The 25,163-nt window shown below is 45.0% G+C and overlaps 1 protein-coding gene across 3 annotated transcripts in view; it reads left to right on the forward strand.

The window, feature by feature from the left end:
- Positions 1–25,163, forward strand: part of NCK2 (NCK adaptor protein 2) — a 130,014-nt gene that overhangs the window by 93,447 nt on the left and 11,404 nt on the right. For 2 of the 3 annotated variants that reach the window (XM_037806939.1, XM_037806938.1), the window contains 2 exons: positions 1,269–1,510; positions 19,561–20,282. In XM_037806939.1, the coding sequence (XP_037662867.1) occupies positions 1,285–1,510; positions 19,561–20,282 (948 nt within the window). In that variant the 5' untranslated portion in view covers positions 1,269–1,284. The remainder of the gene's footprint in view (positions 1–1,268; positions 1,511–19,560; positions 20,283–25,163) is intronic. The other variant, XM_037806940.1, reaches the window with a different exon arrangement.

Below are 25,163 nucleotides of genomic sequence, written 5' to 3' on the forward strand. Positions count from 1 at the left end.
CCTGCTTGTTACTGCTATAGCCCCTCTCTTTATTAAAAAAACAAAAAACTGCCTTTGTGACTTACGAAACATGCAAAAGGTCAGGTTAGTGAGATACATGATTATGGACCTGAGATTTTCTGAAAGTAGGCAACAAAATTGTCTCTAGTTTTGAAATGAGCTTTCCTTTGGGATATTTCATGCATTATGCATAAGGTTTATTAAACATTTTCTTCTTCCCAGAAGGTCTGTTAATCTCTAAATTTGGAAGTTAATCCATGAACGAGGAGAACATGTATTATTTATAAATTTCTTTAGTGTCTGTCCTTGTAGAAAGTGTCATGTTATTTAAAAATAATATTCATGCTTCCAGTGAGTTAATGTACATGGGTCCTCTCTGTAATCCTGAAGTCACCCCTATAAAATCACGAGAACTCCTCGCTGTCAGGAACAAAGGGCATGTTAGTCAAGAATCTTTCCATCATTCCTTTCTTCCTGATTTTGGGGAAACTTCCCATCAGTCGAAGGACTGAATGTTGAATTTGCCGAAAGAATACTGACCCACCTTCCACCTAGGGGGTATGGAGTTGCTAAAGTATTTTTACTTCCAAAATTGACTTAACTAGGAATGTAATATACTATATTTGTTTTTTTTTGGTAAACTTTTTATTTTGGAATAATATTATATTTACAGTGTACTCTTCACCCAGTTCCCCTTAATAGAAACATCTTACATAACCCTGGTGTGTTCATCAGAGTTAAGAGATTAACGTTGGGACATTAAGACTCCATAGTTTCAGTTTTCTGTTTCAGGATCTAGTTCAGGGTACCACTCTGCATTTAATACTACATTTATTGTAATTTTAACTTAAGAGAGCAGTTTGGGTGGGTTGTGTTTATTAAATATGTTCGTAAAATTCAGTGTGTCCTGAGAAAATGGTGTAAACATGGCAGCTATGAGGAGCTAGCGTTACTTAATCAAATGAACACATTGAATTAAAACAGTTTAGAACCTTTTGAAAAATTGTTTTGTTCTTGGAAGAGCGTGCAGAATTCCCAATGTAAAACTAACAGCCATGTAGCATTTCTTTCATAAGGTCGCTGTTTCTAAACAACAGACTGCAGCTGGTTGAACGGAGGTCATTTTAAGGTTGAGTGTTTGAAGGCCCAGGAGGCAGCCAGTTGCATCATTGTAATTAAAGCTGCAAATGCATAATTTTTCAGGTTGATGCTAAGGATAAGTGTTTGAACGGTTCTCTAATGAGCCTCTCCAAATGTTTTGCTGGCAGAAGGACTCCATGAAAGATGACAGAAGAAGTTATTGTTATAGCAAAGTGGGATTACACTGCCCAACAGGATCAGGAACTTGACATCAAGAAGAATGAGCGCCTGTGGCTGCTGGATGACTCCAAGACGTGGTGGCGGGTGCGGAACGCGGCCAACAGGACGGGCTACGTGCCGTCCAATTACGTGGAGAGAAAGAACAGCTTGAAGAAGGGCTCCCTCGTTAAAAATCTTAAAGACACACTAGGTGAGTGTTCCTGTTCACTGGGACCCAGATTATAAAGCCCCATTGTTTCCTGTTACGGAGAGAAGCAGCCCTGTGCTTTTTAAGGAGGGGGGTAGTTCGTCTTTTTAGTTTGCTCTTAAAACATTAAGATCTGTTTTCAATGTTGACATCTTTCTAGCTGTCTTTAACTCTCTGAAAACTAAGAGATCAGGAGAAATTTCATGTTTGTCATTTCCTAGAGTTTCAAAGTTTGTAGTCACATGTAATTTGGCACTTCCTTGTGTTCCGGACCCCAGACGTGTTTCTGTCTCCTTGCATCAGAATTCACGAGGATCCTGAAACGGAATTACCACCACACAAAATGTCGGTAGCTCTGCCTGTCTTTCCATCAAATCTCATCTTTCTCTTACAAGATCCTGTGCATCTGACCTGGATGCATAGACAAGGAGATCGCTATTAACACTTAAAACCTGGGTGCATATTTTCCCTCTCCTAAATGAGTAATGCCAGCAGCAGGGGGTCGTCAGAGGCCGTCGGGGGCCGTGGAGGTGGAGGCTGCTGGGAGCGTGTCTCGGGCCTCTCCGGCTGGGCTGCCTTCCCGGAAGCCTCTGGCTCTCCCAGTCGCCCGGGTGTCAGGGAATGGGAAAGCCACCTCGAGTCGCAGGACTTGCCTTTTTACAAGTATCAGACTTACTTGCAATATTCTGCTACATATTATCTGGAAAAACAAAAGAGAGGTTTTTTCTGAAGAATGAACTGATCTCAGCTGACATTTTAAGTTATTTTTGCCTCCTTATATAAATAAGTATAATTTGGTTGTCCCTGAGATTGCTGGTTAACACTTAAGAGTTTGCTATTGAAACAAGTCTGTAGCACTTAATATTGTAACCCGTGTTACATTTCCTTAGTCTTTTTTTTTTTTTAATTTCTAATGAGAAAATTTTTTTCATTTGGGGTGGTCGAGAGAGGGTGGGGAACACGTGAAAAAAACTGAAAATTATACAGTGAGCATGGTAGGTGTTTACAGCGTTCATAATCTTTCTTTTTAAAAAATATAATCTTTCATTTTATGCAATCTTGAAAAGTCCATTGATTTTCTAAAGCCTTCATTTATTAGATAGTACTGTTATATTATGGATTAGGTTATTCTCGTGATTTGGAGAGAGAGATGAGGCCCAGAGCTACATATGGCACACAGTCATCAGCTATCAGAGATTCTGAGCCTGATGTAGAAATTCCGTCTTCCATGGGCAATCTGGTTCTTTGCCCGCGAACCGTATCATCCTTAGCTCCCCTCCAGTCCCCCACCTAAGCACGTCACTAGAAATAAACATTGATTCCCCAAGCTTTTCTGTGGAAAAGAACTAGATAAATCCTTTAAAGATTCTTCTGAGCTTAATTTTATTTTTTCCCGATTTCTTGCCCCCTCACCCCTCCTTTTTTGGGGTATTCTCAAGATTCTAGTGAGCATGAAATGCCCAGACATTAGCCAACGGTAGAATAAGTCAAGGCAAGCACTCTGGATAATCTAGAAATTCCCTGTAATAACCTAAGTGGTCATTTTTTTTCCTTCAGTTTTTAGAAGGAGAAAAGACAACCAAGCCTCCAGCTGAGCTGTTCACTGCGTCTTTCACCCAGTGTGATTGAGCTTCTTGGTGAGCTCCCAGATCTCCGATGAGCTGAGCCTGTCTCAGGCTCACACACGCCGGTGCGGGTGCGGCCGTCTCCCCAGCCCTGACAGATGGCCACCCAGCCTCCCCTGGCACACTTCTACTTTTAGAGTCAGCCAGTTCCATTTTTGGAGAACACAGATTGTTAGAAAGTTCTTCCTTAAATAGAATCAAAATTTGTGTTTCTTTAACTTCCCCCATTGGCTCTTACTTTGCCCTCCGGAGCTGCAGGGAGTAAATCTTATTCCTCTGTTGTAGAATGAGGCTCTCCTCCAGGCTTCAGTCTAAATTCTGTCACACATTTCCTTGGAAACACTTGTACCAAGCATTATATATTTTTAAAATATGAATAAAATTATGTTTTGAACACCCGTATCTATTCAGAGTGGCAGGTATTTGTAGTCTGAAGGCTCTTTTGGGAATCTGGATCCCCATCATCAGAGCCCCCCCCCATTTTTTGTTTATCCTTGTTGATATTTTCATGTGTTTATCATGTTCACCTAAAGCCTTGCTTTTGCTGCGTAAAGAGGGACCTTGTTATCTCAACATGAGTTTCCAGGTGAAGGGGAGGCACCTCCTGACAAGAAATCATCGTGGGGTGACTTCTTGTTTTCCCAGATCCTAACCCACATTAGAAGCCTGTAGATGATGGCATCCTGGCAGGAAAGGTGGCGGGGGGGAGGTGAGAAAACTTTCTGTAGCCCCTCTTGCTTTCCACTAGTTTCTGTTCCTAAAAATTTTAGATTAGAGCTGAGGTGTTCACAGGCTTCCTGTTTAAGTTACTGTCGATCGTGTGCCCTCAGCATCACAATAAGATTTTACACTAGTTCCCTCCATGCCAGCAGCATGGAGTCTGTTCGGCGTTGAACAAGGCACACTGCATATATTTACCTTCTAATGGCTGCTTATGGAATCATCACCTTTGTCATTTTTACTGTGTCTAGAATTCATCTCATTTCTAAATCTCTGGTAGGATTTTCTTTCAGATGCCTGGTTTGGAATAAGGCAGCACTGCGCTCCCGTGGGGGGGGGTCTGTGAGTCACAGTGTTATAAATGTGTTTATGGCTCCATTTACTGTAGAGTTCTCACCAGCTTTCTAATACTCATTTGCTGAGTTGGGATTTTTAATCAGTTTCATTTTAATACATGTAATGCTTTGTTAGAGTAACTTCAAGAGAGCAGTATGTTTAACAGAAAGATCTCTCTGTTAGGAAAAGATGATGGAAGCGTTCTTTCTTTTCCTTTAATAATTTATAGTTGAATAAAACAATATAAGCTCTCATTTTCACATGGGCAAAACATTTATATACTGGATCTCCCCTCATATTCAACTTATGATCATGAATAGTCAGAGTATTTTCCCACAGATAACAAGGAGCAATTGTTAAGAACTCTTTCTGTTGGCAGAGGCCAGTTGATATTTTGAAGGGCTCAGACATAAGGTTTTTGCAAGACTCTCAGTTCAGTAGTGAACATTCCTGGGCTCTAGTCTGGATTTGATATTGCAACTTGACTTATAAAATCTTGTAGGTTAGGTGTTGTAAAGGCACTGTGATACATTTTTTGAGATAGCAGAGCTTTTCCCAGGGAAGTATTTCTCAAAGATTTCTCTCCAAGCTAATGAAAAACAGTTTATATAATCATGGCACGATCCCAGCTCATGATAATGACACCATCTGGAATCCCACCAAAGCCTCAAAGAATCCTTCTCTTCTCACTGGCTAACTTAGGTCCAGGCACTGACCCGGGTTATCCAGAAAGATATGGTTCAATGGATAACCTACTAGTTATTCTCCGCGGGAAGGTTTCTTTTCAAAGGCGTACACACCCATCGTGAACCAACTCCACCTCGGGCACCTGGAGCCAGCTGCCACCTGCCCCAGAGTTGCTTCTCCAGCATCTGTCCCAACGTGACTATACCTAAGGCCAGTTAGCAGCCGACCAGCGATCAGCACCAGGGCTCCTACTTCTGTGATCCCAAGCCAGATGTGGGAGCACAGGGAGGAGGACGAAAGGGATCAGGCCGAGCAGGTGGTTGGATTGCACTGTGGAGGTGTCTGTAGATCACGGGAGTGGAGCTTCTGGCCTCGATGATCAACAACAATTAAAAGTTTTTGAGCAGTGGCACAACATGGTCCTCTACAGGGCCAAGAAGAAATTAGGGACGATGAAGGCCAGGAAAGAGGCTTCAACTGGGCTTGAGCCAGGGTGGGATGACGCGATGGTCCGGAAGGAATGGAGGGTGAACCAGACAGACTTGGAGGAGCCGTAAGCATGAAGGAGGAGTAAGACTGTGATCCCTAGTTGCTGGCAGGTATGGTTGGGGGTGATGTGATTTTTACCAGATTGCTTTCCTCTTCCTAGTTCCTTGATTATCCCCTGCCCTCTCAATTTGTTGGACCACACTGGATGGTGAATTTTCTTTCTGCTTTTGCCAAGTTTCCACTTAGCCTTAAAACAGCCATCGATCCTAGCTCCCAGGGCTTCTGCACTGTATTTCCTGAATGAGTTATTCACGGAGCCGGAAGGGGGTTGGTAAGGAAGGTCCCAGCCTTTGCACGGGAACCTCAAGGGAGGAAGTGACAGTAGCAATGCTCATAGAAAATCATTTATAAAGTGAGTTATTACTAAAGGTAAGTGATACATATGCATCTGTTATGGAGAAGAAAGCAGTTTGAATTTCATTAATTAGTTAAATTGTACACCTTTCTTGAGTCAGGTTTTAGGATTTAAGTGGACAAATAAATGAATTCCCCACATGGCGTAAAAAAATAAATATGCATAGTTTTAACAGTAGATGCTCTTATATTATTTCTAAAGCAGTAGGTTTGTGGGCAATCCTTAAGCAAAAGCATATACTGAATGCGCATATGGCTGGTGAGCCTGATTCCAGGCCCCCTGCCTGGAGGAAGGCTTTAGGAGCCATGGGGTAAACCCAGTAGGGGACAGTCCCTTTCCTTCCTGGTACAGCAGTAGATGTAAAGTTTTAGGAATTATTGATGCAGTTGAGGTTTCTCTAATTTCTAAAGCACACCTGTTTCGCACAAAGTGCACTTACTACATGTGCCTTAGTCATACTCATTTATATGAGATCAGACTGGCCTGGAGATTCTTTTTGGATTCAGCACTGGCTGCAACAACTAGTAGGCAGGGAGCAAGATATCACAGCTGTGGAACAGAAGGAGAAAAGACCTGTGCTGCCCACGGTAACTAAATGACTTCAAGGTTAACCTGCATCAGTAAACATAATAGAAGTAACAGCTTGCAATTTATATGGCACTTAGTAGCTTACCATACAGCTTACCCGTGCATGTATTTTTCATATCAATAGTAAAACTCCAGAATTCTATCTGGGAGGGCTTCAAGGGCTTCAGACTGGCTCGAAGGGGATCTTGAGCCCATGCCTGCTTTCCAAGCAAGCTGGTTTTACTTAAATTGAATGGTTCCGATTGGTAGAGTAGCTAAGTAACACAGTTACACAATTCACAAGCTTGTGAAAACATCAGTCGTTCATATGAATATACATATCTCCACCCCAGGCCAACCTTGGTGGTGTGACTAATTACAGATGAGAAAATTAAGACCTGGGAGAGGTTAAACGACCTAACCAAGAAAATAGCACAAGTCACAGGTACATGACCGGGGCGGGACTTCAGTTTTTTTACTGAAACAAGTTATATATCTGGATCTAGCAGGTGGGCTTCTTGGTACATTTGACAGGACTCCGTCTGCAGTCAAGCAGTTCTGGAATGGTAGAGGAAGTTATAGTGCTTCCAGGTGCTTTTCTTTAGAGATGAAAGCTAGGGCAAGACTTGACGGGGACCTGAGTAACCGTGAGTACATGGTAACAATGTATCAGTGGTAATTTCCTAATTTTGATGGTTGTATTGTGATTATAGAGGAGAATGCCCGTGTTTGTGGAAACACACACTGAAGTGTTGGGATCGGTGGGCATCTCGTTGGCAGCTGACTCTCAAGGAGTTCAGGGAAAGTAATGTTCTTTGTACTGTTCTTGTAACTTTCGGTAACTTAACACAAACAAACCGAAAGAGTGGTTCAGAGACCACTGTGGACATAAAGTCAGCTTGTGGCAGAGGTGACGTTATGACTTGGGCTCCACCCCCCATCCGTGCATTTACAGTGCTACAGCGCCTTAAATTTAGCACAGGCTTTTCCGAGATGAGAGAGTCTTCCAATATCTGCTGGGATCAGAATAACACCAGATAGATGTACACTTGTCCCGCTCATTCTTAATCCGAATAGTTTTCTCCCAGTATGTGATGAAGAACTTTTATCAAGCAGGTTCCCTCCATATCTCTGGGGCATAAGTGAGGAAGTCCCTTCTACTGGCTGGAGAGCCAAGACTGTCTTGAGCCGGTTTGCTGTAACCTTTCATTTAGAGCAGAATTAGGGTGAGGGATGGTTAAGGACCTCCTGGGGCCCAGAGCCTCCATGACTCATGTGGGATGTTGGGGAATTTATGTTTGGGCCCAGCAGCGTTGTAGCTCTTTGCTGCGATGATAGGTGTTCTCAGCAGGTCTCGAGACGGGCAGGTGGTACATCATAAACGAAATACAAATACGGCCTGGTGTTCCAAGTTTGAGTTGTCCCTTCCTCTCTGTGCCCTTGGAAACCTCTTTGAAGCCAGCTGCATTCCCTGCTCAGTGACCTTTGAAAACAATAACCAGAGGCTTTGAAATTGAGAGGCCGACATTGCACGGGGTCACCACAGTGTAATAGGGTAAGCTCAGATCAGAAGTGGGAGCCTGGTCTGCTTTATTTCATCTGGTGGGATGAGGAGAGAGGGTGAGGTGTAATCCCTGTGTCTGGAGCTTATAATCGGGAAAATAACATACAGAATAAACAGTCTTCATTCGAACAGTGCAAACATGGCACTGTCCCTTCTTGTCACATTGCAAACTGGGGCTGAATTGTTCGTTTCAGGCATCGTACCCGAAGGAAGCAGGGTAGTGCGGTGCTTACAAGGGAGGATGCTAGAGTCTTGGTCTCCCAGCGTTGCCACATTCCTAGTTGAGGGCCTTTGGGCAAGCAGTTGAACTTGAAGCCTCGATCGCATAGGGGAATAATTTTATCTAGGGCCTACCGTGGAAACTGGGCATTCCTCAGGAGCCCTTCGGATACCTCTGGCAAGCTTTGGGGGCAGTTGACTGATTGCCTCACAGTCAGCCCCCCGTCTCTAGAGGATTGAGTGAAATCGTTCCTGTAGGGTCACTCTGGGCTGGGTCAAACCCGCAAGGGCAGGTAGCGTCTCCATTGAGGAGGGGAGGGCACAGGTGAAGATTTAGAGGCTGAAAGCTCCCAGGTGCGTGGGGGGCCCTGAGGTGAGCCAGCTGGACTGGAGCGAGGAGTGTTGGTCCTTAGGGACCAGGATGTGCCCACTGCGGAGGCCCTGGACATGGGGCCTGATTCCACTTGAAAAGGGAGCCCCCAGAGGTCTCCACAGGGTGTGAGGAGGAGACGCAGGGGGCTGTTTGGTAGGTGCTCGACTTGCAGTCTGCAGGCTGGGACTGCAGAGGGTGCTGCAAGCGGGAGGCTGGGGAGGAGACCACAGAGGGACCCAGGTGTGCTGAGCTCTGCGGCGGGACCAAGGGCACCACTCGGGAGTGGGGGTTAGAAGGGCCCCCAGGACTCAGTGCTGCCGGGCTGTGGGACAGTTAGAGGCAGCATGAGGCAAGAATGAAACAGCTGGACAATAAGACAGCTTTCATCTGAGGTCGTGGCAGGACATTCAGGAAAGTTCAGTGGGCAGTTGAAGCATGAATCTAGACTTAGGAAATCCACAAGTCATCCATAAAAAGTCAGTAACATAAAACTCATATATCTTTTGTTGTAACATACTTTACATGTTTACGTGAATTTTAGTTTTTGGTCTCATGCGAGAATAATTCTATTATTCCTGAGTGTTCCTGAGGAGCCCTTCAGATACGTCTGGCATGACCGACCCTAGGCCTCCTGTCCATTTCTGGATTTTACCTTGTCCCTTTCAGATGTGACTGTGGCTTTTGAACCCATGGGGAAATATCTTTGCCCTCAAGCTGACCTGCCCAGCGATCTTTGCAAAAGGATCGCCTTGGATATAGCTAATGCTAATAAAATAATGTTAGAAAGCGATAGGTGAGAGAGGGAAAGAAATGGCCTGGCCAGAGGCAAACACCAGTTAGCGATGGAAGTGTGAGTCCCCCTCGTGCCTGCGCTGGTGGAAGGCCTGCAGGAGTCCCTCCGGCCGCTGTGCTGACCCGGGCCCCGAGATTTTGCCCAGCCACCCGTCCCAGTGTTCACGCCGCCGCCACCTGCCGAGAAGGCTAAGATAAGCGTGTCCTCCCGCCTGCAGCCAGCCAAATGACAATCTAACACAGCAGAAATACCCAAGCTCCCTGAACTGACTTTGCATGCATTTTTTAAGTGAGTGAACAGTGATAATTACTTCTCTTGGAGTGCCCAATTTGTAGCACTGTGCAAGAACCTTGCATCCTTTTTGTTTCATCACAGTGACCCTAAGATGTAAATAATAATACCCGTTTATCATGCGACAGAACTGAGACTCAGAAGTTAACATGCCCAGGAGCACACAGTAAGTGATGGGGTTGAAATCCAAACCCTAACTTCCAAGTCTGTTAATATTGTTCAGCCTCATAAATTGGCCATTCAGATTTGGGGGTGGGGGGTAATAACTTCTTGGCTGATAACCTGCTTGTCATTGGTGGTGGTGAGTTCCATCCCTCCTGAGCTGCTGTGACACCCCACTCCCATCCCCACAGCTGCTTTGGTTTTCTCCCACCCTTACTACAACCCCTAAAATGGTAGGAGAAAAGCTGCTTCAGCAAACATCATCTTCTCCCAGGTCCCAAGGAATTTGCTTATTAAGTGGTTCCTTAATGTTGCAGCAAGCAAGAACATTAATTAAAATGATTCAGAAGTTAAATGTCACGGGAATATATCACCTTTTCTGTAAATTGATTTTTATTTTGGCAGCAGTTTTTGTCAGTAGCAAGCAATACTGCTTGTTTCATGCATTATACTTCAACCATCTTTATCGCTTCACGTTTTCTCCATACGATGACACAGGTTTATGCAAACAGCTGTTATCTCTAAAATGCCTGTATTTTTAAAAACTATTAATCAGTCATCCTCAGTCTTAAAAATATGCATACTCATAAAAAAAATTGGAAAAGCATAAAGAGGAAAAAAATTACCTGTGATCTCATCACCCAGAAACGATCATTGTTCTGTTCACCTTTGTGTCTATTTCCCAGTATTTATATAGATGTAAAACCAAGATCATATCACATAGATGACTTCTTGCTGTTACCAGAACCAGCTGTCACAGTGGAGTTGGTCCAGAAAACACTGGGCTCATGCTACAGGGTGCCCAATCCTGACACACGTTGGCAAAGAACCGATTTGTTTTCTTTATGTGCTTCTAGGCTCTTCTGTGGTCAGGGGATGGATGCTCAGTGTGTTTTGTGTGTTCTGTAAGTTATGCAGTGGAAAAGCTGATCCTTGATTCTTTATGGAGCATTTGTCTTAGAAGTATTTTGCTATTCTAGATGGAATTAAATATTCTTCAGAAATGAGAAAATTACAGTTAATTTTCCTGCATGTCCTTCAGAAATGCTTCCCAGACCATGCTACTCTGTGAAACCAGTTCTTCATTTCAGAACAGTGTAGTACAAAGCCAGACCATTTCCTGTGAAAAGTTTGCATGTAACACAAGAAAAAATTAAGAAATCGCAATTTGGTTTTAAACATTTAGCCATTTTAGCAAATTATCTCTTTACCATATTAAAATGGGGCTCTGTAGTTTCTCAGAGTTGCATGTAGCACTTTAGGTTTGCTTTTTGGGGGGCTGTTGTATGATTTACCATTTTATTAACATGAATTAAATATAATTTGTCATAATTAATAGTTCTTTAAAATTCTGGCTTACAAGAGTGTTCACAATAGAAATGGCTTGCCAAGTGAGTTGCCCACATAACGTGGAAACTTTTACAGTTATTGTGGTGCCAGCATCCAAAATAAACTTGGATTCGTTTCTATATATCATAAGCTTGCAAGTATTTAGAACGAAAAAATGTAAAACAAATCACAACAGATTAGTGGGAGGATAATTAGGAAATAGAGATTGCTTGAAAAGAATTCTAATGAGGAAAAAGCCAGAAGAGAACAGACCATGCGAAATGAGGAAGGGGCTTTGGACCCTTAGAGAAACTGAGAAGCCGGCGTGGACTTGTTGGACCCCTTTAGGTGGAGTTTGGGGGTGGGGTGGGTTTGATGATGATGGTGTGTGAAATCCAGATTGCTCTGTCCACTGAGCTGAGTGATAGTCGCTTGTGTCCTGACAGAGGACAGGAACATGAGGTAATTTCCCAGTTTGTTTCCCAGCAACTGGCATCTTGGTTGCTTCTGGTTAAAATGATCTTCCTCTGTTTCAGCTTTCTAAAGAACACAGGTAACAGCTCCTCCTGAGTAAAGTGGGAGCCTTAAGCTTTGAAACAGAGAAACGTCAACTAAAAATTCCTAGGAATTAAAGTAAAATCTTAACATGTTTTCTGACTGCATTTTCCCATATGGCATGCTCTGTTTTTTAGGTCGTATCCATATGTCTAAAACATTCCTTTTCCTCTCTCACATTTTGGTGTCTGGTCCCTGGGGTTGGACGTAGGGGTAGAAGGTGGGTATTTGTTCGCTGACGTGACACTTAGTGTTTACTCCTAGATCCCTCTTGCAGGTGTATGGCCAGCCGTGGGCCGCTCCTCCCACATGCTGCTGAGCCCACTCTTCTGCGGGAGGGGGTGGGGGGACATCTATAGGGCTTTCCTCTTTTTTTTCCTTGCAATTTTATTGATATAGTCCTATACCATACAGTCATCCAAAGTGTACAGTCAGTTCATAGTGTCATCAAATAGTTGTGCATTTATCATAATCAATTTTTGAACATTTTCATTACTCCAAAAAAAGTAATAAAAATAAGAATAAAAATAAAAGTAAAAAGAACATCCAAAACAGCTCACCCCCCCCCCCATTATTCATTTACTTTTTTGTCCCCATTTTTCTACTCATCTGTCCAAACGCTGGATAAAGGGAGTATGAGCCACAAGGTTTTCACAAGCATATGGTCACACTGTATAAGCTGTATCCTTATACACTCATCTTCAAGAATCAAGGCTACTGGGTTGCAGTTCAACAATTTCAGGAATTTCCTTCTGGCTATTCTAATACACTAATAACTAAAAAAGGATATCTATAAAATGCATAAGAATAACCTCCAGAATGACCTCTATGACTCCAGTTGAAATCTGTCAGTCACTGAAACTTTCCTTTGTTTCATTTCTCATCCCCCTTTTAGTCAAGAAGGCTTTCTCAATCCCACGATGCCAGGTCCAGGCTCATCCCTGGGAGTCATGTCCTGCGTTGTAAGGGACACTTACACCCCTGGGAGTCATGTCCCTCATAGTGGGGAGGGCAGCGAGTTCACCTGCCGAGTGGGGTTAGAGAGAGAGAGGTGTAGGGCTCGCTTTTGAGCCAAGTTAAGCTGTGGTCTAATTGGTGAACTTCAGGCAGTGCAGGCAGTGCTCGGGCGTTTTTCTCACGTCAGCCTACATTCACTCAGGTCACTTTACCCTGGCAGTCTTGTCTCTGTGAGTAGCTCCTCCAACTAGCTATTGCTTTCTGTTCATAACTTACAACTTACCCCTCTCTGCTTCTGAATTCACAGATTCTGTGAAAGCTCCAAGCTTGTCCTCAGTGGTTCTCACAGCCGTGGAAGCCACCTGGAGGACAACTCTTTGTAAGTTAAGGCCGGGGCTGTCTTGTGTTTCCTTGTGGAAGCAGGCTGTCCTGTGGCGTCTGTGTGCAGGGAGTCTTGGCTTGGTTTTGTATTTTGGTTTTTCTCAGGAGCACAGCAGTTGATTGGCTTGTAACACATACAAGTGGATGTTGGACATTCATAAGTGGAGCATGAATTAGTAGTGAAACTGCAGTTCTCCTGCCACTAATTTGACTAAATCGATAATGTTTAACCTAGTATGCTAAAAAAAAAAATACTGAAATGTCAGAAGTTGGCTTTGTGGTGACAAAAATGACCACTTGATCCCCTTGCGGTTCCTCTGAGTATTTTTTGTTTTATAGCCTGATATGCACACAGTTATGTTTAAAAAGTGAAATTTATATGATAGTTGCAGCAATTTATAGAATTCTGAAATGCTAAAAACGTCCCTGGAGATAACATGATGCAAAGCTTTTCTATGAAAACTGAGCAGGTGAAGCCTGGGTGAGCTGAGTGATTTGTCCAGAGTTGCAAATCTGCTTCACAGCCAAGATAGGAATAAATAAGGCCTTGGAGGCAGGAGCCCATTTCATCAAAGACCTTCTGGGGCATGAGCAGATAAAAGGACACCAAGCCGCTGTGTCAGAGGCCCCACAGGACTGGGCGTTTTAGCAATAGCTGTTTATCTTGTCCAGAGCAGCGTTTGATCCCACCGAGCCCTTCTGCCCATCCTTAACTTGGAAAATTGTGCTCCTTTTTCACTCCCTAAATTGAGGCTCATTTTGCATTGATTCATTCTTTCGTGACTCCTTGACCATTTACCGGGCCCTCGTCTATTAGCCCCTCCTGCTCCAGGCAGAAGTGGGATGAGAGCTGCCCTCAAGCAGCATTTAGAGGAAAAAAGCAGCCACGTGCCTATCTCTGTTTTCCAGCCCTACTCATTTTTATTTATGTGTGTAATTTCATTTTACGTAGCAGATGTGGTCTTGAAAAGTTGCATGCATGTTGACGCTTGAAGTAATGCTTCAGGATGTCATCTCTAATCCTTGCCACTTCTAGTATGCTGTTTTGCATATTCAAAAGTGCTTGCTCTAACCGGATTGGGTGTATGTGTTGAGAGGTGCTACATGTTTTTTAATTAAAAATTATAATTGGAAAAATTTTTTGAATTCTTTTCATTGGCATCTGTGTTACCATTTGACTTGCACAAGCATAAAATCCAGAGCTGGTTTTTTCGGGCTTAAACGTTCGGTGATGTAATTTACCTGCTCACCAGGCTTTCTCACGGCCGGGCTGGGAACCCAGGCTCAGCGCCCGGACTCATGCACCCGTGTTCTGGGAGGCAGGTGGGCCTTTTGCCTCTGTAGCCGCTCTCCGAGTTTGGTGTGTCTGCCCACGGGGGATAGGGACCACCTGGGCCCAGAGATGGTGATTGAGCCTTTGCCCCTCCCCCGTCTATGTGGGTTTGCCTCCGGAATGGCAGTTGTCCTTCAGGTGGCAGTTCTCCCTTCCTCCTGCCCTGTCCCCCCCACCCTCAATGAAGTTGGGAATTTTACGTGGCAGACCATAGGGGGCTTCCTTAATAGGGTGAAGAGTGAACCCGTGTGGAAGCAGTACAAGTAAGTCTCCCAGTTCCATTCCAATTTGGGGCAGAGAAGAAAGCAAAACGACGGTAAGACCCAGGCCTCCCCGAGGACGGGTGCAGACCCTGGAATCATGGTGATGCGGGTCCATCAGAAAAGACCAACCTGGAACCGTGCTCTCCCTCCTTTGTCGTGGCTTCACTGACCCACGGGGCGCTGGGTGCCGGGCACAGAAGAGGGCATCAAACCATTGTTGAGGAGGGGACAGAAGAATCGGTTAAGGGAGGGCTTAGCATGGTGTGTACGGGGCAGGTTTGCTAAGCGAGCTCTCCGTCTGCTCATAATTACTCTGTCTTTTAAGATGAGTAACAGTATAGGCATGTGTGATTGGAGAGATTTAATTTCTTGGAAGGACAGTGCATGCAGATGAAATAATGGTGATTCTCTGGAGGAGAACTTTACTGAGCAAACACTGAGTGATTGCGACTGCCCTGTGCCAGGGCCTGAGGCCACAGCGGTGATGAAACCTGGTCCCAGCCAGCTGGTAGACGACGCGTGTGAGTGACGGTGGTGCCATGGAGCGGCTGGGACGGGAAGAGAGGCGTTCCTGAGGTCGGGTCTCTCGTAGGGAGTGCGTCATGTGCTTTTAGGGCCATGGATGGAGCTTCCCGACACGCAGATCTTTGGGATCGACCTTCATGTTCCGTGAAGGAACTGCCCACAGCCTGTGAGCTACACGCTAATCCCGCTGCCCTGCCGCTCAGCCCGGGGCTGCCCTGCCTGCGGTCCAGCCGGGCAGGTGGCTGTTGACTGAGCTCTTGGAAGAGACATTGGTTTTTGTTTTTTAAAGGTATAGTTAAGTTTCTAGAGGAAGAAAGATTCCTGGCCGGGCTAGATACCCAGCTCTTACTTAACCTCCTCCTGCACATCTGGATATCAAAGGGACACAGTCCCCACTCCTGTCAGAACCTTGCAGAGCGTGGCTGAAACTGTGGTGGCGCCTGACGACACAGCGGCCACAAGAGGCGGCTGGGGCTGGGGTTTTATGTGATGCCCAGAGAGAGATGAGGAAGGTCTGGGAAAGCCGTCATAGTTCCTGTTCATCCTCAGCCTTGTCCATGATTAGTCAGGAATCTACAATTCCTTTTAATACCCAGTTCCTGATAGTGAGACCACAGTGCCAGATGAAGAATACTTTCCCACTGTCAGGGCGCGAGGAAGGGAAGGGTGACAGAGCTTTTTTGCTTTGCCCCGTCATGGTTCCTGCAGCCTTGACTGAAGAGCCCCCTGCCCCTGCCCTGCCTATTGCTCTTTGTTCCTGTGGTCACTGAGCTCGCTCTGGCCCTGCCGTCCCCAGCCTGTCTGTCCCCTGCTCTCCACTCTGCAGCACTGAGGGCCTGCCTTCGGGTCTCTTGAGCCACCCAGGTGCTTTGCCTGCACACAGTCCCAGCCGTCCTCTCTCTTCTGCCTCAGTAACATCCTCTCCTTCTCCTGAGCCCTGTTTGCATCCTGCCTGCTTCAGCTCAGAAGTCTCACACTCAGACAGGCCTTGCTGACCTCTTTTTCTTCTATTGCAATCATCACAATTTGACATCATCTGAAATTTGGGTTTGCTTTAATGGCTCTTCTCCTGAAGCGCTCTGTAAGGCTCAGGAGGCCGGGCATCTGCTCCATTTTCTGTTGAGCTGAGCACTAAGGAGTAAATGAACAAAGAGTCCTCTCCGCAGAAAACTGCAGAGAAACAAGACGCACAACCCCAGGTGGCATTTGTGGTGTCTTGTTCAACAGATCCATGGCTGAATCCAAGGAGGACATCTCAGAAAAGGTTGGGGAGCATCTGTGGTCCGTTAGAGTTCACCAGAAAATTTTTGCTCCTCAAATGTCATTGGCTGTTAAGGAGGCTTCTGGGATGGTATAAAGAGAGACCAGGAAAAAAGAACTCCTCTCGCCCTTCTCATTCGGCTAAACCCTGGTCGTCTGTGCAGCGAGTAAACTGGCCCCTTCCTTTGGGGCGGCAGGCCTTTTGGCAGCACCCGTCCTCGGCCTCACTGTGGAGAGCTGGGTGAGTGGATCTCGTGCCCTCTGCCAGTTGCCAGGAAAGCTTTGCTTGGAATCCAGATTCCATCCCCCCCACCCCCATAAGTCTCCAGCCAGCAGATAATAACCCATTTGAGCCTCCGTGTGGCCAAAAGAATAAATGCCCCCTGAAGTGGCCTGGTGATAGGCATCCAATCTCGAGTCTATTTTGACCTCAGTGTGGACTTGGCTGAGATAGGTTGGTACTGAAAAGCCTATTCCACTCTCTTGAGCCACGCTTGATGGTTTCTCTGACAACTTGTGCCTAAAATACTGTACCAGAGTAACTTTGGGGGTGGGGGGATATCTTGTGTCAAGTCTTGAAAGCCCCCCCAAGAATTGAGATTTGATTGCCTTGGTTGGTGAGGCCTGAGGTCTGTGGCCACCCAGCATCAGCGATTCCTCCTGAAGGCCTTTGCTGTAAATATTCAAACCCAAGATTCTCTGGGTTCAGGAAACATGCTCACACCCCCCTAGTTAATCATGTGTGCTTCATGGATGATGGTCTGTCCACCACCGCTCACCCCCCCATCCCACCCCCAAACCTGGGTGGGACAGAACAATTAGTATGTTCTTTTCAACTTACCAAAATATGCCACTTTTCCAAATGGAGTCGACAGTTTGTCATATTTAAGGAGGTGGGACGAGGAGAGGAGGAGGGAGGATGTGGTAGGAAGGGGCTCTTACTTGTAAGGGACAGAAAGTCAACTCAGAAGTAGCTAAAGCAAAAATAATAAATGAATATTTAAAAAGGGAATTCGTTGGTTCATGTATCTGGGAAGTATGGTTGGATTCCGGGACTCAACTCGTGTCATTAGGACATTAGGGTTTTTTGTCTCTCTCTGTGGCTCCTGCCTGCTCACCTCTGCCTCTTCCTTCTGCATCTAGAGCTCCACAGGTGTGGGCAGGTGCTCCAGGAACAGCTCTCTCTCCCTGGGGAGCACTGAGACCCAGCAGGTCCAAATCGTGTCCTCCAGTGGGGGGCTGGGGGGGCTGGAGGTGGGATCCCCGCCCTGCCAAAAACACACAGAATGCATTCCCTGTGAAGACGGGTTTTGTTGAATAAGAGAAGAGAGAAAGTGTGCAGAAGAAAAACAGAACCACTACATTATCTCAAATGGTCACCCTTTCAAAAAATTCTTAGGTTTAGTACATTTGAGTTTTTTTCCTTTTACACATTCAAATATTTTTATCATAAATCTTTACCCTAGATACAGTTTGGATGGTGGAAGCTGATCGTATCAGCGTATCTAAAAACCTTAGCTACAAATTCAGTGAACATACAACAACATAAAAAGTTATTATGAGCCAAACATTAAATGCATCCTAATTCCCACCTGGAAAGTTACTTTGACCACCTTGTGCCATAATCAAATCATGTCAGATGCCCTCAGCATTTAACAATAAAAGCTTTTCATAAATTTTTAGTGGATTTTAATAATAGGTCTTAACCCTGATGGGAGAGTGCCCATGTGCTTAACCAAAGCATAAATGGGATTTTAAATACCAGGACATTTTCTAGTTAAATCTAGTTCATGACGCTGATCTGATTGGGAACAAAAATAAAATGACTTTGCTACAGAGCTCTGAAAACTTGCATGCAACTCTATCGAAATGAATTTGCTTGAATATATTTCTGAACGATCAAATTTGTTTGATGTTTTATTTTAGATCTCTAGAACTCCAGCTGGAAGATGACAGAACATGTTTTAAAGTCATCTGTTAGAACCTCCCTTACCTTAAAAGGAGTATATAAAAGATTTTGACTTTAAAATTGCTAACATTAATAATGTATGTGACATACCCAAGCTTTTATTAGAACTCAATCTTAAATGTATGCAGTTTTACTCAAGAAAGTTAAAATGTGCTTATTATTATCAATAAAAATGCAACTCAGGATCAGAGATCCAATAGCTCAGTGCCAGAAAATCATCAGAAAGGCAGAAAAATACAGCTGACCTTTAAGTCCACCTCAGCTGTCTGCCAGTAAAAATTATGCTGTGTGCCCACAAAGTAAGAAATATCGTTCCTGATGTGCATGTTATCTTTTTTATTAAATGTAGCTGTGCAAAGCCCATTACCCAAATTGTGGCTGGTCTTAAAGAGAGCCGTGGAGGTGGCTCGTGGCACTTGTGGTGCGTCTCTTTCGGTACCAGCGGGTCCTTCTTAGGCAGCCACAGGCCGCAGAGGCTGGAGCCCGGGAGCTAAGCCCCAGTCTGCTGCTGATCAGCTCACGAGGTCTGGGCGAGCCTCTCTCTCCCGTCTGACCTGGTTCTGAGGTCCCTCTGGCCCAGAACCCCTACCTCGAGTAAACAGTCTGCTGTTCTGGAAGAGTGGGGAACTTCAGGAAGAGGGGAGTGGCCAGCGTCCTTCTCTGTCCTGTAGGGCCATGGGCTGTCGGGCGGCCCCGGCGGGCAGGAAATGCCCTGGGTGGAGCGGGGGGCGGCTGGGCTGAGGGAGGGGGGCAGCAGGTCCATACGCCGCGCTCCCGTGACTTCAGTGGGCTCACTGCGGCGTGGGGTCCAGCTTCCCACCCAGGACAAACATGCAGGAGACGCTCTCTTTCTGCCTTAGCTTTGTGTTTGGGTGGCACAGAAATTCTCTAAAAATGTGTCATCATTTCGGTAGGCAACTAACTTTGCACTATTTTTCCTATCTTTTTATCTTTTATGTTGCTGGTACTTTGGGCTTTTTTTTTTTTTTTTTTTAAGAGTAAAGGAGAGAGAAATTTTAGTAATTCAGAACTTTCAGTAATTTCACAACTGCACAAGGCAGATGTCAAAATTTTATTTTTCTGATGACTGTATTTTGCAGTCAGTTCATTTTTGCCCTTTGTATGATAGTGACAGACACTGCATCAAACTTCCAATCATTTACCATTAAGAAAGCTTCTGTCTCTGTTCTGAACACCTCCCGCCTGAGTGCCCACCGCGCCCCTCGCTGTGTTTTCGCAGGCCTGGGGAAAACCAAGAGGAAGACGAGCGCCCGGGACGCGTCGCCCACGCCCAGCACGGACGCCGAGTACCCGGCCAACGGCGGCGGCGCCGACCGCATCTACGACCTCAGCATCCCCGCCTACGTCAAGTTCGCGTACCTGGCCGAGCGGGAGGACGAGCTGTCCCTGGTGAAGGGCTCCCGCGTGGTCGTCATGGAGAAGTGCAGCGACGGCTGGTGGCGGGGCAGCTACAACGGGCAGATCGGCTGGTTTCCCTCCAACTACGTCCTGGAGGAGGCGGACGAGGCCACGGCCGACTCGCCGAGCTTCCCGGGCCTGCGGAGGGGCGCGGCGCTGAGCAACGGGCAGGGCGCGCGCGTGCTCCACGTGGTGCAGACCCTGTACCCGTTCAGCTCCGTCACGGAGGAGGAGCTCAATTTCGAGAAGGGGGAGACGATGGAGGTGATCGAGAAGCCCGAGAACGACCCCGAATGGTGGAAATGTAAAAACGCCCGGGGGCAGATCGGCCTGGTTCCCAAGAACTACGTGGTGGTCCTAAGCGACGGGCCGGCCCTGCGCCCCGCCCACGCCCCCCAGATAAGCTACACCGGACCCTCGGTGACGGGCCGGTTCGCGGGCCGAGAGTGGTACTACGGGAACGTCACGCGCCACCAGGCCGAGTGCGCCCTGAACGAGCGCGGCGTGGAAGGGGACTTCCTCATCAGAGACAGCGAGTCCTCGGTGAGTGCTCTCTGCTGCCTGCATTATGCTCATGCCCGTCTCATTGGGTGGGTGGTGTCAAGAGCAAACCGTTCTTGTATACCTATGCCAGTACGCGTGTGTGCACAATATGAATTTTTCATGTCATTCACTTTTCAGAGTATGTGAATATACTCGAAATAGCAAAAGAAGATTTGGGGACTCATTTTAAGATAGATGAATGTGATTCAGCATGTGGTTGCTATGCTATAATTTACCAGAGTCAGCTTAAGTATAGTTACTCGCCTGCCCGGAGTTACCATTTATTTTCTTGGAGATGTTTTCATGAAGATGGGAGGGTTAGTAAAATATTTTTTAGCTCCTGAGTGTTGCTTTGCCTCTTTATTAAGGTTTTCCCTTTTCTGTTCTACAGACAAAATAGCATTTTCTCTCACTGTTTCCCATTCCAGTAGTGATCCCTGCCTAAACCCTAGTGATTGGTTTTGTTTTCTGTCTGTGTCCAGGGCATATAGCGTATTCTCAGAGAGATGGGCGCCTGGTTTCTGAGATGGTCTTTTGTTGGTTGGTTGGTTTTCTTTTTAAATCATGTAATCCCAGGGTCATCCCTGCTGCAGACTCTGTGACTGAGTTCATCTCTGGAAAGCTTTTAAAGCACTTAAGGACTGAATGAAAAGAAAAATATGGTTCATGAGAGAGATGAGTTTATGTGTGGGAACCTCATCAGAGAGTATTGGGGCCGCTTGCCTAGCAGCAGCAGGTCCATTTCCAGCAGGAGGTGAATTTGGGGTTTATGTTTCACGGGTGTGGCTGCTGTTTCATATGTGCATTATGGAAGTCTCAACCATTTTGTGGACTTCTCTCCAAATATGTCTTCTACATGCTGAGACCACCCAAAACGAGAGTTTTGAAGTTGGAATCCAGTGTATTTTGTGTTTAAATTGTACTGATTATAGAAGGCTTCATTTTAATTTTTAAATGCAAAACATAATGCTATAGCAGATACATGTTATGTACTAATAATAATTGTTGTATTCTGAAAATGCTAATACCGTGATAAGCAAGTGTATATTCAGGTCTTCCATTGACTGATCTAAGACAGAATTCAAGCCACGTAAATGTGTTTTCTTCAGAGAGAGGCAACTGTGGTGTTTCCTTTAGGCAGAAGGAGCATCGTGGAGGTGGAAGTGCACCCTTTATAATGTCAGCAGCTTCATGGGCTTCTGCAACCTTAGACTTTGCTTGGGCAAGCACCTTGTGTCTGAAAGTTAACAACTTAACGATATCTGAACTTTGAGATTTTCTCACCAGGCAACCAGAGTTGATCATTTCTGGCAGCGCATCACATCACATTGTTCTCATGCAACGCAAGCTCAGTGCATGGCCGCCTTTAGATCATGTTTGAGGTTTAGAAGAATTGGCAACAGCAGGATTTTTAACTCTGTCGAGCAGACAGCTAGAGAAAGCACTGGAAAACCCACTACAATATAGAACTCCCACTCCAGAGTGCTTAAATAATAAGAATAATTCAGAATCAAAAAGTATAAGCTTGATTTTCAGACAGCATCTGGGGAGAAGAGGAACTCTTAGAAAGAGAGTGGGTGAGAAGAGTCCTCCAAGGTGGTTCACCTCAGAGAAGATCTGTTGCTGCTTTGTTGGCCAAGAATTTACAGTGGCCTTCACAGCCTGAACTTGGGAACCCAATCTTAAGGGATCCTTGCATTTTCCAAGTTCCATCCCAGAACTTGACTACTTACTCTCTGTCTTGTTTGGCTTGCCTTATTAGAGAATAAGCTAAGTTTTTCTAAATAATCAAAACATAAACTGTTTGAATTGCATTTTAACCCTTTTTATGGAAGCCTTCCCAGATGTTTTGCATTCTGCCTTAACTTAGAAAAGCAAGCACGCCAATGTTGGGTTGCTGTTACGAATGCTGTAGTGTGCTGTGGCCCCTTGGTTTCAGGGGTGTGGGGGCAGAAGGGGAAAGATTGAGCTTCACAGATTCGCCAGGCCCTGCCTTGACCGTCTACGCCGAGGAACTGTTTTCGGTCTGAAGGCTGTGGTGTGGCCCAGTGGTGTGTGGGGCTCTTTTTCTCATTGGAGCCTGCGGTGACATGCAGAGTTTTCTGCTGTGGGTGTGCTTACCTTGTGCCAAACAGGGTGTGTTGGTCCTTTCCCCCCGACTGCAGATCTTGGCCGGGTCTGCTGCTCTTTTCCTGTTCATATCCAGGTCTGTTCTCCACCGTTGTTTGCTGCTGCTGGGGTGCCTGTCCTGGTAGTCCCCGTGCTCGTTCCTTTTCCACCGTCCACTGCCTCCACTTTTGCCAATGTCTCCCCCTCTTCTGCCATCCCTCCCTTTGTCTTTTGTCCTGTCCATTTTGACATTTCTGAGATCAGAACTTGGTTTTCACAGCCACCACCAGGCCAAAGAGGGCCCTTAGGTTCGTAATCTGATGCCCACCACAGTGCAGGGGGCATGGAAAGGTTTCTGGGGGGTCAAAGCATTCCCGTAACACTTCATTTAATTTCATTTATTTTATTTTATTTCCTTTTTCGTTTTTGCAATCTTTGGGTCTAAAACTGTTCTTTTGTTGGAGGTTATCACAGGAAGCCTGACTTCTAAATAAGCCCAGCAGTTTTATTGGAGTGCATTTTCAATAAACGTATCATTTTAAACAATTCCTATGTAAGTAATGTAGACTCCTGCTTCACAGTGTTTTGCATTTAAAAATATTTAATATTTTTCTTTTTTGGATAAAATTATATCCAATTCTGAGTCCTAGAAAGTCACTGCTTTTTTTGGTGGGATACACATTTTAAACAAAAATTTGCTCTATCTGTTGCCTCTGAAATTCTGGGTATGTCAGAGGTTTCTGTTAAAATAAACATTTTATCAATGAATGGGAACTAACCACATAAATCGTCTTCACCCGTTTTGGTTCTTTTTCCTGTCCTGAACCTCATTACTTACTGTTTATTCTTTCTTTTTCTCCCTTGATCTCCTATCTTGCATTTATAATTGTCATTTATTTTTCGCAGCTAAAGATAAAACAGTACCCTTTCTTATTCTCCATATTTAATCATCATACCTCTGCCTGTGAAAAATTAAATCCAGAAAATTTGGAAATCCCACCAGCCATCTGTATGCTCATCGTAAGTCCTTATATATTTTGTCCACATGATTCTATAGATATGGTCAGAAGGCTGTACTTAAAGTACTTAACAAAAACCAGTAACTGGATTTCTAGTAAGCTTTGCAAGTTGTCAGTCTTTTATTTTCTCAGTTGTGCCAGCCCCCATCCCCTCACCCTTCTTGTAAAGGTTATTCAGAAGGTGACAAGTTACAACCACGATGAAGTCCAAAAAGTTACAGCGCTTGAAAGAGTGACCAGTTGTATACCACAGCATCAGCTAGTGGTTTAAGAAGCCATTGCATTCCGCCTGCAATACGTAAAAGGTCCCAAAGGGGTCATGTTTCTCCTCCTTTGTTATCAAGTATGTATCATGTATAACTAATTTTTTTTGTTATACAAACCATTTGGTTCTGATAGAGAAAAACTTCCTTGCTAAAAATAATCTAACCCACATATTGAACATGCTAAACGTCAGTGTGTGTTTCATTCTTCTCTTGTGTAATCTCTAATTATTTGGCAAGGAAGGAACATAATTAGAAAAGGGTTTTTTTTTGCTATATCTTTAAAATGATGTTTGTTACTTTCAGGCATTTCATAAATCGATCTCTCTAGATTAGTGATTCTCAGCTGTAGTGTGTATTAGAACCCCCTGGAGGGCTTGTTAGATTGCTGCTCCCACCCCCAAAGTTCCTGAATCAGGAGATCTGGGGCTGGGGAATTTGCATTTCTAACACATTGCCCTGTGAGGCCTGTACTGTTGGGCCGGGCCGGGGCCCACATTTTGAGAACCCCTGTTCCGGATTATGCATTCCGAATGGTTTAAACTTGATACCAGCGGTTACTAAGACACCATCACCCTTTAATATTACATTTTCCAGAATTACAAAAATGTTCAAAGGTGCAAATTATAACTTTGTATCATATAGTTTAATTTTGTGGAGAAGCTTTTGTTGAGGACTTCCATCTCCTAAAGCGTTTTCTCTGTTTTTTTTTATTTAATTTTTTTAGTTTTCTCAAGTGTGGTGATAAACTAGCTTATGTTCACAGTGTGTTTCCGATAGAGAATGGGGAAGAGTTAAGTTGTCATAGCAGAGCGTAAGGTGCTTCACAATCACCTCAGAAGATGAGTTAATGGAGTGAGGTCCTTCACTGATGTCGTCACAGGCCTTCTAGGACCACAGTTTGGCCCCTGGTCAAGACACTTTCTCAGAAATGAGTTAATATTTCCTCAGAAATGAGTTGATGTTAAGAAAAAGCACCCAATTACTGTGAGCTGTACTTTTATGCATCTTCCTTATCTCATAATAAATTGGTTTTAATTGTCAGGCTTTTTGCCCAGTACCGACTGAAAATTTTAGGCCTGGGTTTTGTAATATTTATAAAATTGAAATACCTAATTCTAAAATTAGAAGGACTGAAAAGATTGTTTACTGTGTGCGCTTTTCTAGGACTCGAGTCTGCGTCTTTCACTTGATTCTCAGGTGGTTCAAGGCTCTTGGAGACCCCCTCCCCCCCAGCACTGGTGAGCGCCCCCCCCACACACACCCTGCCCCAAAACTGAATTGGAGAATTTACAGTGTATTCCTGTCATTTACTGGGTTTGTGGAAAAGGCAAGAGTCTTATTTAAAGCTAGTTCTTAGAATATAATCAATAGAAAACGGATCAGTGTGTCATTCATGATTTATTTCAGAACCCAGCTAGGACCTCTGGACTTTGCAGATGGCCTGCGGTGTGGCTCCCAGGTCCTCCCGGGAGGCTGGAGACCTTCTG

The sequence above is a fragment of the Choloepus didactylus genome, chromosome 17, assembly GCF_015220235.1.
Source record: "Choloepus didactylus isolate mChoDid1 chromosome 17, mChoDid1.pri, whole genome shotgun sequence".
NCBI classification, from domain to species: Eukaryota; Metazoa; Chordata; class Mammalia; order Pilosa; family Megalonychidae; genus Choloepus; species Choloepus didactylus.